Source organism: Electrona antarctica, assembly GCF_951216825.1.
Source record: "Electrona antarctica genome assembly, chromosome: 7".
In the NCBI taxonomy this organism is placed as follows: domain Eukaryota; kingdom Metazoa; phylum Chordata; class Actinopteri; order Myctophiformes; family Myctophidae; genus Electrona; species Electrona antarctica.
In genome coordinates this window covers 35804047-35818359 of record NC_136812.1, presented here as the reverse complement: position 1 = coordinate 35818359, position 14313 = coordinate 35804047, and the positions used below count along the sequence as shown (strand labels likewise).

The window sequence follows — 14313 nt, the reverse complement described above, 5'->3', positions numbered from 1 at the left end:
TGTTCACATTGAGACCCTGTCCCACATTGTGACTGACAGGCATCAGTGTTCACATTGAGACCCTGTCTGTCCCAAATTGTGACTGTCAGGCATCAGTGTTCACATTGAGACCCTGTCTGTCCCACATTGTGACTGACAGGCATCAGTGTTCACATTGAGACCCTGTCCCACATTGTGACTGACAGGCATCAGTGTTCACATTGAGACCCTGTCTGTCCCACATTGTGACTGACAGGCATCAGTGTTCACATTGAGACCCTGTCTGTCCCACATTGTGACTGACAGGCATCAGTGTTCACACTGAGACCCTGTCTGTCCCACATTGTGACTGACAGGCATCAGTGTTCACATTGAGACCCTGTCTGTCCCACATTGTGACTGACAGGCATCAGTGTTCAAATTGAGACCCTGTCCCACATTGTGACTGACAGGCATCAGTGTTCACATTGAGACCCTGTCTGTCCCACATTTTGACTGACAGGCATCAGTGTTCACATTGAGACCCTGTCTGTCCCACATTGTGACTGACAGGCATCAGTGTTCACATTGAGACCCTGTCCCACATTGCATCAGTGTTCAAATTGAGACCCTGTCCCACATTGTGACTGACAGGCATCAGTGTTCACATTGAGACCCTGTCCCACATTGTGACTGACAGGCATCAGTGTTCACATTGAGACCCTGTCTGTCCCACATTGTGACTGACAGGCATCAGTGTTCAGATTGAGACCCTGTCTGTCCCACATTGTGACTGACAGGCATCAGTGTTCACATTGAGACCCTGTCCCACATTGTGACTGACAGGCATCAGTGTTCACATTGAGACCCTGTCTGTCCCAAATTGTGACTGTCAGGCATCAGTGTTCACATTGAGACCCTGTCTGTCCCACATTGTGACTGACAGGCATCAGTGTTCACATTGAGACCCTGTCCCACATTGTGACTGACAGGCATCAGTGTTCACATTGAGACCCTGTCTGTCCCACATTGTGACTGACAGGCATCAGTGTTCACATTGAGACCCTGTCTGTCCCACATTGTGACTGACAGGCATCAGTGTTCACACTGAGACCCTGTCTGTCCCACATTGTGACTGACAGGCATCAGTGTTCACATTGAGACCCTGTCTGTCCCACATTGTGACTGACAGGCATCAGTGTTCAAATTGAGACCCTGTCCCACATTGTGACTGACAGGCATCAGTGTTCACATTGAGACCCTGTCTGTCCCACATTTTGACTGACAGGCATCAGTGTTCACATTGAGACCCTGTCTGTCCCACATTGTGACTGACAGGCATCAGTGTTCACATTGAGACCCTGTCCCACATTGCATCAGTGTTCAAATTGAGACCCTGTCCCACATTGTGACTGACAGGCATCAGTGTTCACATTGAGACCCTGTCCCACATTGTGACTGACAGGCATCAGTGTTCACATTGAGACCCTGTCTGTCCCACATTGTGACTGACAGGCATCAGTGTTCAAATTGAGACCCTGTCTGTCCCACATTGTGACTGACAGGCATCAGTGTTCACATTGAGACCCTGTCTGTCCCACATTGTGACTGACAGGCATCAGTGTTCACATTGAGAACCTGTCTGTCCCACATTGTGACTGACAGGCATCAGTGTTCAAATTGAGACCCTGTCCCACATTGTGACTGACAGGCATCAGTGTTCAAATTGAGACCCTGTCCCACATTGTGACTGACAGGCATCAGTGTTCAAATTGAGACCCTGTCTGTCCCACATTGTGACTGACAGGCATCAGTGTTCACATTGAGACCCTGTCTGTCCCACATTGTGACTGACAGGCATCAGTGTTCAAATTGAGACCCTGTCTGTCCCACATTGTGACTGACAGGCATCAGTGTTCACATTGAGACCCTGTCTGTCCCACATTGTGACTGACAGGCATCAGTGTTCACACTGAGACCCTGTCCCACATTGTGACTGACAGGCATCAGTGTTCACATTGAGACCCATTTTTGAGTGGTGTAAACCACTCCTACAACTGGCTTTGTTAGTTTACGTGTCTGTCTGTCTGTCTGTCTGTTTGTCTGTCTGTCTGTTCGTACCAAAAAATGAGCATGGTTCCTATGGTCACCCAGTTCACACGGGTGTGATTTCATTACGCAGCTGATCATTCTATATAAGACCTTACACCACTCAGTTCACACGGGTGTGATTTTTTTTTGATGAGGGGGGAGCAATCAGCCATCTAACACAAATGTTTGATCAAACCATGTGACTCCCATTGGAAAGGCATTGTGGTGGCCCAAAAAAACATTCACTAGGAAAGACCAAACATCAGACATGAGAACCTTTTAGATGGTTTATTGAATAAACGTGGAGTGTGGTCGTTTATGGGCACGTCGCATGCGGGGCATGGGACGTGAGGCATAAACAGCCACGGCAGGACAGATGTGGGGGAAGCCAGCATGGTCATCGAAGGTCATCACCACACGCAAGCGTGCGGCGTGCGGCTTAGATGGCCAGGGGCGGGGGATGCCATAACGGGCCTGATCATCCAAGGTCACGACCTCACGCAAGCGTGAAGTGTGCGGCTTGGGTGGTCGGGGCACGCATGACATGTGGGGCGCCGGCGTGACCATCCAGGGGCATCACTACTCGCGAACGTGTAGCATGCGGCTTGGATTGTCAGGTCGGGGGGAAGGATGCCATTAGAGGTGCCGGCACGAACATCTAAGGTCATCGCCGCACGCGAGCGTGCAGCGTGTGGCTTAGATGGCGTGGGGCACGAATGACACCGGGGGTGCTTGGTCATCGAAGGTCATCACCACACGCGAGCGTGCGGTGTGCGGCTTAGATGGTCAGAGCACGGGACGTGGGCGACAGTGGGATTAGGTTCGGGGGGGCGTGGACCCAGATACTTTGGCTTAGGGGTCGAGGCGAGCGCCTGTGCGATTGTGTAGAAACCCCAAAAGTATCTTACCCTTGGATTACGAGACCATGGAGAGCTGGGCATTGTGCAGGTCCGGGGCGTTGGTGCGGATGTAGCCGTGGTAGGCCTGGGACGACCACCGGCCGAGGATTGGATCACGTGCTCGCGTTTAAATACCCCCGGTGGTAGGTGAGGGAGGAGTGGCCAGGCTGGTTGGAGGTGGGTGAGTGGTTGGCAAGGGTGGCAAGGGTGGAGTTGGCAGTGGCAGGTGGGTTGAGCTAGGTTGTCATCTGCTTGGCCAAACCTCCCGAACCTCAGTTGTTCCAACTCCATTTCACTAGGAAAGACCAAGCATCAGACATGAGAACCTTTTAGATGGTTTATTGAATAAACGTGGAGTGTGGTCGTTTATGGGCACTTCGCATGCGGGGCATGGGACGTGAGGCATAAACAGCCACGGCAGGACAGATGTGGGTGAAGCCAGCATGGTCATCGAACCGCCCAGACTCCAACCTGACTCCCTCTCTGCTGCCCCATCTGGCGGAGTCAGGTTAGGTGTGCCCAGGCTGACTCTGGGATTAACTGGACTAAATGCAATTGCACATTAAAGCCACAAGGGGGCAACCAAAGACCACTTTAATACAGAGTGAACAGGTTGAAGATGAGTTGAAGGCAGCATTTATTTCAGTTTATTAGGGTTTTTTCCTTTTCTTTTCTTCTAAGAATTGAAAATGATACACATTTCTATATTTGTTTACAAAACACAAATATCAAAAAGAACCCTCGACTTTGTTCGTTTCAAGTATTTGGTAAAAACTAAGAGTTTAGGACACGCCCCCAACATTGATTGCGGTGCTTCGACCAATCAGTGTCTGACTCACCCGAACCCCGTGACCGGAAGACAGCATGCTTGTGTTTTAAAGAATATAACAGCTGTTTTAACAAGTTCATGTGTTAAAAAGCTTTGCATTCAGAAGGTTTTGAGCTTGCAGATCTGCTATACTTGTGGATGCTTTATTCGTGTGACGCTGTGATCATTTACAGAAATAAAAAACTAAATAAACTGCAAAAGTTACAATATGGAGAAAAGAGGTTTCTTGCTACAGAGAGACGGTGGGTCGGAGAGACCGCGGTGGGTCGGAGAGACCGCGGTGGGTCGGAGAGACCGCGGTGGGTCAGAGAGACCGCGGTGGGTCAGAGAGACCACGGTGGGTTAGAGACCACGGTGGGTCGGAGAGACCACGGTGGGTCGGAGAGACCGCGGTGGGTCGGAGAGACCGCGGTGGGTCAGAGAGACCGCGGTGGGTCAGAGAGACCACGGTGGGTCAGAGACCACGGTGGGTCAGAGAGACCACGGTGGGTTAGAGACCACGGTGGGTCAGAGAGACCACGGTGGGTCAGAGAGACCACTGAAGCAATTCAGTAAAGGCCAACACTTCCTCCTGGGGTCATTTTAGGGTCTGGGACCTCCAGTAAAAGGCCTAAATACTCTCCAAGAGTTGGGGAACAACATATCAAGAGAGTGGAGTGGTAGGCCCTTGGATTGACCCAGGACCAGTGATTAAATGTACCCCACTGAAAAATAGCAGATCTACAAGCTCGTAGCGTGGCACTCGGTGCCGCACTACGAGCTTGTAGATCTGCCCAAAGTTGAAGGGCTTCAACCTTGGGTACTGGGTGGCTGAAGTTGAAGCTCTGCCCTTCAACTTTAGGCACTTTTACATGTAGGCTGACCCAAAGTTGAAACAGTTGCAAGGGGGACATCTTTGGGCATGGGGTCCTCATCGTTGGATATGTTGTTCCCACAACCAAGAAGAGTATTTTACCCTTTACTGGAGGTCCTAGGCCCTAAAATGACCCCATGAGGAAGCGTTGACCTTTACTGAATTGCTTCAGTTTCAGTTCATTTGACCACCTAACTTCAGATGTGGGCATAATTACACTATTGCTTCAGTTTCAGTTCATTTGACAACCTTCTTTCAACTTTGGGCACTTTTACATGTAGGCTGACCCAAAGTTGAAACAGTTGCCAGGGGGACATCTTTGGGCCTGGGGTCCTCATCATTGGATATGTTGTTCCCACAACCGAGAAGAGTATTTTACCCTTTACTGGAGGTCCTAGGCCCTAAAATGACCCCATGAGGAAGCGTTGACCTTTACTGAATTGCTTCAGTTTCAGTTCATTTGACCACCTAACTTCAGATGTGGGCATAATTACACCATTGCTTCAGTTTCAGTTCATTTGACAACCTTCTTTCAACTTTGGGCACTTTTACATGTAGGCTGACCCACAACCGAGAAGAGTATTTTACCCTTTACTGGAGGTCCTAGGCCCTAAAATGACCCCATGAGGAAGCGTTGAGCTTTACTGAATTGCTTCAGTTCCAGGTAATTTGACCACCGAACTTCAGATTTGGGCACCCTAACATGTGGTCTTTAAGTGGTGGGCCTGTGGTCATCTTAGTGGCTAGGAGGTCCAGTGAAAGGCCTACATACTCTCCCAAGATGGAGGAACAACATTTTACAATCTGGGAACCCTTATAGGCCTTTGTATGGCTACAGTGCGACTGGTTCAATCCTACCCTAAATCTAGGCCTAAGACGTGACACCTCAAAGTGGGGTACATTGCATCCACTGGTCAATCCAAGGGCCTACCACTCCACTCTCTTGATATGTTCTTTCCCAACTCTTGGAGAGTATGTAGGCCTTTCCAAAGTCCTACATTGTAGGACTAGTAGCATGCCAAAGTTTGTTCTATTGCCATTGAGAATGCATTGGGCGTTTAAGTTAAATAACTCAGAAACTACAAATCATTTCAAAGTAAAAAGTTCCAGCATGCGTCTCCACAGTAAGCTGAATTATAAAATGTGTGAATAGAGTTTCTAGGTCAAAGTAATTTTTTGACGTGCCATATAGCTTCCATTGAGCCCCATTATAGATTTCTCAAATTTGAAAGCACTATATTTCTAAAACTATGAAACATTTCAAAGATTTCTTTTCAGGCAAACATGTCCACCGTAAGATGAACCTAAATAGGTTTGAATGGGGGTTCTAGGTGTAAGTATGTAGGACTGGTAGCATGCCAAAGTTTGTGCTATTGCCATTGAGAATGCATTGGGCGTTTAAGTTAAATACAGGGAGGACATATTTTGACAGCAAACTGCAAACTGCGCGGAGGAGAGCGTTTCTGGGAATCTGGCCGTATAAACAGCTATAGATTCTGTCTGAACACATACATTAAATGCCATTGACAATGAATTGAGAATTTACGTCATATGTGTCTGAGAAAATCGGCTGGGTATGTCGGTGGCCACCCTTGGCCAATAAGGGACCACCATTCTTGATGATGATGTACGATGATTAGAGCGCCCCGCACTTCACACAGGTGTGATTTTTGTTTAACAAACATGACAAACAGTTAACCGATTTTGGAGTAATCCATTTGAAGATAAAATAGTTTTTTCTTCTATTTATTCAGTCCACAATGGTAGAAGTATATACTAATTTATTAAATGCGACCTGCAGTCGCAATAAATTAATATATCACGTGACATCACATGACATCATCAGGGATGGATGTCATCAATATCAAGCCCCAAAGTTATTAGTGCAGCCGCGCCCGGTAGCCAAATTAATGGCCAATAAAAAATACTTATACCAAATGTCCCACTGACCCACTCCACAACCCCGGCTGGCCGGCTGCCAGACATACCATATGATGAACCTTGGCTGAAAAAACCCAAAGTTGTCCTATAATTTCTCTTTGGAGTTACATGTAGCCGGCTACTTCATATCTCCAGCAGATGGTACTAGTGATCTACAGCCTCAAAGTAGCCTATGCATTCATCTTTTAAATGTATAATACACATGATACTAGCCTACCGGTACATGATGTGATCAGTGCTGGTGTCTGCTGCAACAACATCACAACAGAGTGAAAACTCCAAACTTTCCCACTCTGGAAGGTGGTTTCAAAATTAGCCGTTTAAGTCCCCCAAAACGCCGTCTCCGTGTGGCAAAAAGGGCAGATCGGCTAAATACTTGCCCAGGTAACTCAAAATACGTCCTCGTCTGGATGGCCCCTCATTCTTAACCATTATATCTGCCGCAGGTGTCGCGAAACATAATCTACAAGCCCGCACTGTGAGCTTGTAGGATCGTCTTTTCGGTCCGAGAACGCCTCCTAGCGCCTTGAGTGCAGCATCTCGCACTCCTTTTCCAAGTCACACCCCCACCCAAACGGGGGCTGTCCCGCCCCCGTTTTAGGGCTTGCCATCAGAGTTTGGAAGCGCACTAATCAGCAACACGGGCGGTCCGGGCGTTGACCGTCCAACTGGCATGTCACTATCCCGCCCCGTTGGGCGAGTGCGTAACTTAAAATGAACTGCCCCAAACGGACAAGCTAACAGTCATCATACGTCATTTGTTTCCATGCCTCCTGCGCAGGCCCACGACTCTGTCAATCAGACAGACAGAGAAGAAACCAACATGAAGGGCTGGTTATTATAATGCAGCACCGCGGCTGAAGGGACAAGAGAGCAGCATAAAGAAAAGGCTTTACAGGTCAAATATCTGCCCTATATGATGTTTATAATCACACCGTGAGTTGGTGCGCTGTTGGAACGCTCCTACACGCTGCATGTCATCGGGCGTGATGTCATAATTTCACCGATATGGTCGCATGAAAATAACGATGGGAGCAGGTTGTTGTATAGCGATGCGGCTAACGCGGCTAGTTAGCAACGCAGGCTAACGTGAACGTTTATAGCTGCTATACTACTGTACTGATGATGCTGTGCTGTCCTTCCTGCCACTAACATCAATGTCAGTGCATAATAGCGTTATAACCTCACCGGTGAATCGATTAGCATGGGTTGATCGATCCCCAGCACACAGTGATAGTTGTTTTTTGTGGTCTTCTGCCCATATGTTATTAATCACCTCACCAGTTCACGTCACATTACCAACTAACGTTTCCACTTGAACGTAGAAATCAGTTTTGTTGTTCAAATTATAGAAATGCAATTGCAATGTTACATACAGTATGTGCACAGGCGAGTCAGAAGGCTGTAGCTAATTTGGTAGCCTATAGGTAGCCAGTCCATGCATGTCGATAGCTGTTATTATTATGTCATCTTCATAATGTTTTCATAGAGGTTATTGTGAAAAGGACACCCACAACAATGGACCCCTATATTGTGTGGCAAAGACATTGTATGTGACACTGTTTTGTCCTGCAGGTAGGCTGCGTTTGCAGCCAGGAGAGGAGAGGGAAAGATGCCTCCTCCATCTTTTACCCTCGATGCTCAGCTAAGATTTCATGACAAATGGCTGAAGATAGACTTGCAGGTAAGTTGACCTTCACAGGGGATGGATTTATATGAAAGACTTTCATGTCGTGTTTGCTTTTAGAAAATAGAATGGCATAGCATGTCAGTCAGTTGATCTTATAATATTATTTAATTTTCTGTTTTCACAATGATCAGTAATAGCCTACCTACACATTCAGTTGCATTGACATGTCATGTCACTTGTCAAGTTCTAATGGTTAACTGTGGCTATTTTACTATTATAACCGGTCAGTGTTATTTTAGCTTATCATGTGACAGCTTAGCAGCTACTTTCCCTGTGGGAGTCATTCATATCTGTGATGATGGAAATGTACTTTGTCGTTTTTAGACATTTGACCTATCGCAAAGCAATTCTGAGTGATGCTTGTTGCTGTTATTAGATTATAGTCATTATATTCTCATGGTGGCTTTCTTAGAACAGGCTATTACACTTACAAAGTTGTTATGGTGGTGAAAGGGAGTAATGGTGTTACCCCCCCCCCCCCCCCCCCCCCTGCTTGAATGTCTTGCCATGCTGTTACAAAGATGTAAACACACCATGATGGTGCAAGAATTGGGCATTACACACCATGACTAAGATCTGTAGGAGTCCAAAATACAGCCAACCTCAGCACACACACATCTTCTCTGTTTTCACCAGTTGTGCAAGAACAAAAACAAGTCTGTGTGTGTGTGTGTGTGTGTGTGTGTGTGTGTGTGTGTGTGTGTGTGTGTGTGTGTGTGTGTGTGTGTGTGTGTGTGTGTGTGTGTGTGTGTGTGTGTGTGTGTGTGTGTGTGTGAAAATGATTAATGCCATTTGGCAGTCACTTCATATGGAAAAGAGGCTGTCACCTGCTCTATTCACCTGCTCTACTGTAGTTCACAACGTGCTGCACCACATTATGTTGTGACCTTGTAGATCTGCTATTTTTGAAATGATGCTGATAAGACAGAATCAATGCACATTTGACCTTTCCCAACTTACTGGGTTGAAGTTGCCAAATCAGTCATGTTTGATTTCTTGGTGGTTGTTTGAGTTGTCCTGTGTCATTCTTGGTCTCCCTAGACCCGGTTCTGATTGGCTGGGACTCACCCTGACCTGTATTAACATGAATTGGGGATGGCTAAATGAGAGTTTAAAATGGCATAGACAGACATGTGTATCATTATCTTACTATTAGAGCTGTCTCCATCACAACCATGGCAATACAGCCAACGTGTCTGTTCCATGTCCAGTGTCATGTTTGAGTTCACATGTTGCTGATATTTGAAACCAAGATCCTTGGAAAGTACAAGTTGGATTTCTGACCGGTGTCATTCCTGTGTGAAGCAATGTTGTGTGGGGAAATGATTTTACTGGTACTATTGTTTATTTACTACATGACTTATTAAAGGAGGACAACATTTCTGAGCTAATTGTTTATATTTGGTAGGCCCTCGTTAAGTTACAGTATTTTTGACCTTTGTCATTAATATACATTAGAGTTGTTGTAACTTGTGTGGAAAAAAAGGTCCTGTCTTCTGTTTATGGCTCGTACACACTGCACACTGCATATTTGCTCCGATTATGCTGTCAGGGAGCATTTTCGGCGCTCGCCTGATCTGATGCAAGATCGGGCTTTGATCGCCGAGTTTTTGCTCGCTGTGTGTGAAAGGAGTTGCGGGAAGATCCAGCGCCGATAAAAGCGCTCGCCGACGCCTTCCAGATCGTTTCTGAATATCTTATCTAGCAGGTTTGATATTTGACTCTGTCGTCGACTGGACATCATACAGTTTGAACTGGGTTGCGACTGCGCCCCGAGAAGAGCCTGTATTACAGCCAATGAGAGCACAGGACAGCTGTGCTCACTGCTCACAGCACTGCTGTCTGTCTGTCTGTCTGTTTGTCTGTCTGTCTGTCTGTCTGTCTGTCGACTGTATCAATAGATGATCAGATGATAAGATATATAACCTTTATTCCATCGGTAAATCCCTGTGTCGTACAGTACATATTGGTACTTAGCTATAGTGGCCCAATATTGCTGTTACGCATTTCACTTGAATAATGTTGATCATCATAAACCGCATCGGAATCAACGCTGCAAACTTTTGGACCGTGTGCGTGTGTGCGTGCGTGCGTCCGTGCGTGCGTGCGTGCTCGAGCCCCCATTAGGTGTAACACCTCTTTTGTCCGGGCCCCGGACACCGGGGGTGGCCAGCACTAGTGTCAGTGCCACCACAATGGCTTTAAGAGCCAATAATTCCTTGATATCTAGTACCCAACGAAAAAAAACAACAACTTTTTTTTCTATGCTCATAGCCCATGGAAGAGTCATGCTTCACTGCCTTGAAGTCTCACTTGTACTGCACACCCCCCAGGCCGTTTTCTTTTTTTCCCCCCACAGCGCACAGAGCCAAAAACACTTTTCATTGAGTCACAACTTGCTCAGATCTCGCTCATTTTCATTTTCTCAAATTTCAAAGTGCTGTGTAATCCACAAAGTTTGAGCTTTCATTTGGTATATATCGTGCGTGTATTGTGTCTCTACGAAACGGTATTAAGTGAAAAGGAAAGTTCAGGAAATCAGATTAAACCCCATTTGCTGTGTGCTGGGGTGATGAAACTGAACGAGCAAATGGAATCGTGCACAATGCATGGCACAAGTCAAACAACTTCTTTGACTAGACTATTATATAAACACAGTGGACACAAGGAATTGACAGGCACTCGCTTCTGCTGATTATAGGAAAATTACAATCAGAGATGCGTAGGAGAATAAGCAGCCTGACTCCGCGGACATCTCCATTGCAGGTGCGCGGCGCGCGCCGCTCTATACCAAACTAATATGGCATTACGGCTTACGGGTGCTTTTAAACTCCACTATGCGCCTTCCCAAATGTGTGTGACCAAAATAGCCATTTAGGGGAAGCCTGTCAACACGCCCATGACCACACCTCTAGGCGCAAATACCGGTGTCGGCATAATGGATAGCGGGTGACGCTGGACCAAAATACTATTTAGGGACAGAGTAAGCTCCTATACTATAATCTTAGGGCAGCGGCTGACTTGCGGGTAACGGCAGGGACGAATTTAGAGCCCTTTAATATCTTTTGGTCAGTTGAGTTAGTTTCACGATAGCTATAGTAGGATAATTAGACTGTCTAAACTAAATATAAATATACGTTGTATTTTACTAATTGGATTTTGGGATGGCTCAAATCATCATGGCAACATTTTATGTATAGCAATGCTATGATTCATACCAGTCATAACACAGTCGCACTGGATCCATCATGTCTGGTAATGGATTGCAATTGTCCGCTGTGTGCACTGTGTATACTTTGCAGCAGCAAAATGTTCACAAAATGCTATTCACTGAAAATGTTTAGTTAAAGTGTAATTAATGCAGATTTTGTTTGTGCTCTTTTGCAGCGAGCGTTCTCTCCAGAGGGACTGAGCGAGATGTGGAACGAGATGGTGAAGGATGAGGAGATATCGTTCAATGGTGAGGAGTCTGCTCACCCAGGTATGATGGCACTGATAGCACTATTTATGTCTGGCATGCACCATGGATAGCACCATTTATGTGTGGCACTGTGGGTTGTCAACACTCTGAAAAAACGATTCCTTGAAAACTTGATAATAGAGACAGGACCGCAATCCGAGTGCAGTATGCATCTAATGCCTAAAATGTCCTTCCGACTCTGCAGAAGACTGCACTGACTGCTTTGGCGCCCAGAAGAAGGACGAGTCCAACGACAAGGAGAAAAAAGAGGAAGAGGACACATCCACGTCCGTCCATCACTCCATCATCGAGACGTGGGACTGGGGGCGGCAGCCGGGTGAGCCGTCCTATGTATTTTGTCATTTGAATGCCGGTTGAGTCAAATCGCAGTGACTACCACAGCACGGTGCTGGCAGCACCTGCATCCGCTGCATCCAAATGTGATACAGGGCCTCTTTTTTTTTTGGTCAAACACACAGCCAGCTGGGGCGCCCGGTGGCCTGGTGGTCCAGGCGCCCGGTGGCCTGGTGGCCCAGGCGCCCGGTGACCTGGTGGTCCAGGCGCCCGGGTGGTCCAGGCGCCCGGTGGCCTGGTGGTCCAGGCGCCCGGTGGCCTGGTGGTCCAGGCGCCCGGTGGCCTGGTGGTCCAGGCGCCCGGTGGCCTGGTGGTCCAGGCGCATGCCACATATGGGCTCTGGCCTGGCAGCGTGTCGCGTGTTCGTGTCCCGTTCATCACAACCTTTGCTGCATGTCTCTCCCCTTCCCTCTCCCTCTTTCCTGTCAATCTTCACTTGAAACTATCAATAGAAAAAAAAAACTAGCAATAGAAGAAAAAAAAACCACAGCCAGCTATTCTGACTGTCAATTTGACCCCTCTGCCGCTTTCACTGGCACGTGAAGTGTGTGCCAGCTCAAGTGTCTACACACAGTGTGCAGGTCAGAATGGTTATTTTTACCCCTCCAGGATCCGGCGGTAATCTGGGTAGCCGGCCGCTGTGATGCGATCCAATAGTGGGTAGCGTCCATGACTTTTAATGTAGGCTCTTGTTTACTGGCAGGACTGGGTGGGACTATGGTCTGCTGGTAGGAGATAAGCATGGTGGGCTGGGGGGTTGGGTTGTTTTCGTTATTGAGACACAGCTTTAGTTGAGTCACAGAGGCAGACTCCTCATTCCGAGGAGATGTGTGTGTGTTTATTAAAGCTATTATTATAGCACGTTTTGCTTAATTTAGAAAGGACAGTGAGTGCCAGTATTCGAAACCTGGATTGCAGTTATGTAGTTAACGTGTTAACTGCCTGAGTTACAAGGGTATCGTGTGTGTGTGTGTGTGTGTGTGTGTGTGTGTGTGTGTGTGTGTGTGTGTGTGTGTGTGTGTGTGTGTGTGTGTGTGTGTGTGTGTGTGTGTGTGTGTGTGTGTGTGTGTGTGTGTGTGTGTGTGTGTGTGTGTGTGTGTCAGTGCCACAAAGAACCACAAAATTGTATGTTTAGTGAGTTATATTAAAGAACTACAAGAAATAAAGGTCCTGTACCTGCTTCAGTAATTCTTTATACTGTAACCAAACTGTATTGCAGACCAAAAGGACCATTGTTAAATTTTTGTGTGTGTGTCTTTTCAAGGTTATTTTTTAGGTGTTTCTGTTCTATTGGATACCACAGCAGGAAAGAGTGAAGAGAGAGACATCTGTTAAAAAGGTCATGAGCCAGATTTGAGCCCAGGATGTTGCCATTAGATCTGAGACCCCCCCCCCACACACACATACAGCTCTCTGCTGGTACGATTGCTCTGCACTGGTACGATTGCATGTGAGTGCAGTGGGCACAATTGAGACCACTTTTATGTGCAAGTGCTCCTCTGCCATTGATATTTCGGTTTCAAACATCGTAGCCTACTTCCTGTTCTCCCGCTGAGTGCTCGGAGGTGTAGAATGTGCAGGCGTCAGCAGTCTGTTCAACCCATATAGCCCAGGACTGATCTATTGTTACAGAACCAGGGGTCCCTCTTCCACCACAGGGCTGTCAAAAAGCTGTGCTCTCTTTAGTAGAAGTGCTGCGCACCCTTGTTCGTCAAAATCTCCTTTCAATGCTGATTCTATTTGGAAGAGCATTATGATGGTGTTGCTGTCAGGCAGAAACATTTTATCTCCCCATATAACACATGCCCTATTTTATACTTTGTCATGTGAGAGTGTCACAGTAGAAAGTATTGAAAATAGCCGATCTACAAGTTGCGATGCGACAATATTTTTGAGTGATGCAACCACTCCCTTACTGAGCTATGTGTGTGGCTGGGTAGGTGAGTGTGTGGCTGGCTGGGTGGGTCTGAGCATGAAAACAGCATGGTTGTTTTTCACCACATGTGTGCAACCTAACACACACACAAACACACACGCACATATTAACTGTATGATTTCGGGTGTGCCAGTACAGTACAGTGACAGTACAGTACAGTAGAGGATACAGTAGAGGGACCCCCACACAGTAACTCTGTCGCGGGGTGGCACACCGGAACCCCTGGGTGCGTTCCTGTGGGTCTGGAACTTCCGGGGACCCCCCCCCCCCCACTCACTTCACACGGGTGTGATTTCTTAAAA

The 14313-nt window shown here is 47.1% G+C and overlaps 1 protein-coding gene across 4 annotated transcripts in view; it reads left to right on the top strand.

Moving 5' to 3' along the window:
* The first annotated feature begins 7352 nt into the window (after window positions 1–7352).
* Window positions 7353–14313, top strand: part of herc2 (HECT and RLD domain containing E3 ubiquitin protein ligase 2) — a 78438-nt gene continuing 71477 nt past the window's right edge. For 3 of the 4 annotated variants that reach the window (XM_079505775.1, XM_079505774.1, XM_079505773.1), the window contains exons 1-4: window positions 7353–7469; window positions 8147–8255; window positions 11649–11742; window positions 11927–12058. In XM_079505775.1, coding sequence (XP_079361901.1) covers window positions 8184–8255; window positions 11649–11742; window positions 11927–12058 — 298 coding nt within the window. In that variant the 5' untranslated portion in view covers window positions 7353–7469; window positions 8147–8183. The remainder of the gene's footprint in view (window positions 7470–8146; window positions 8256–11648; window positions 11743–11926; window positions 12059–14313) is intronic. The other variant, XM_079505776.1, reaches the window with a different exon arrangement.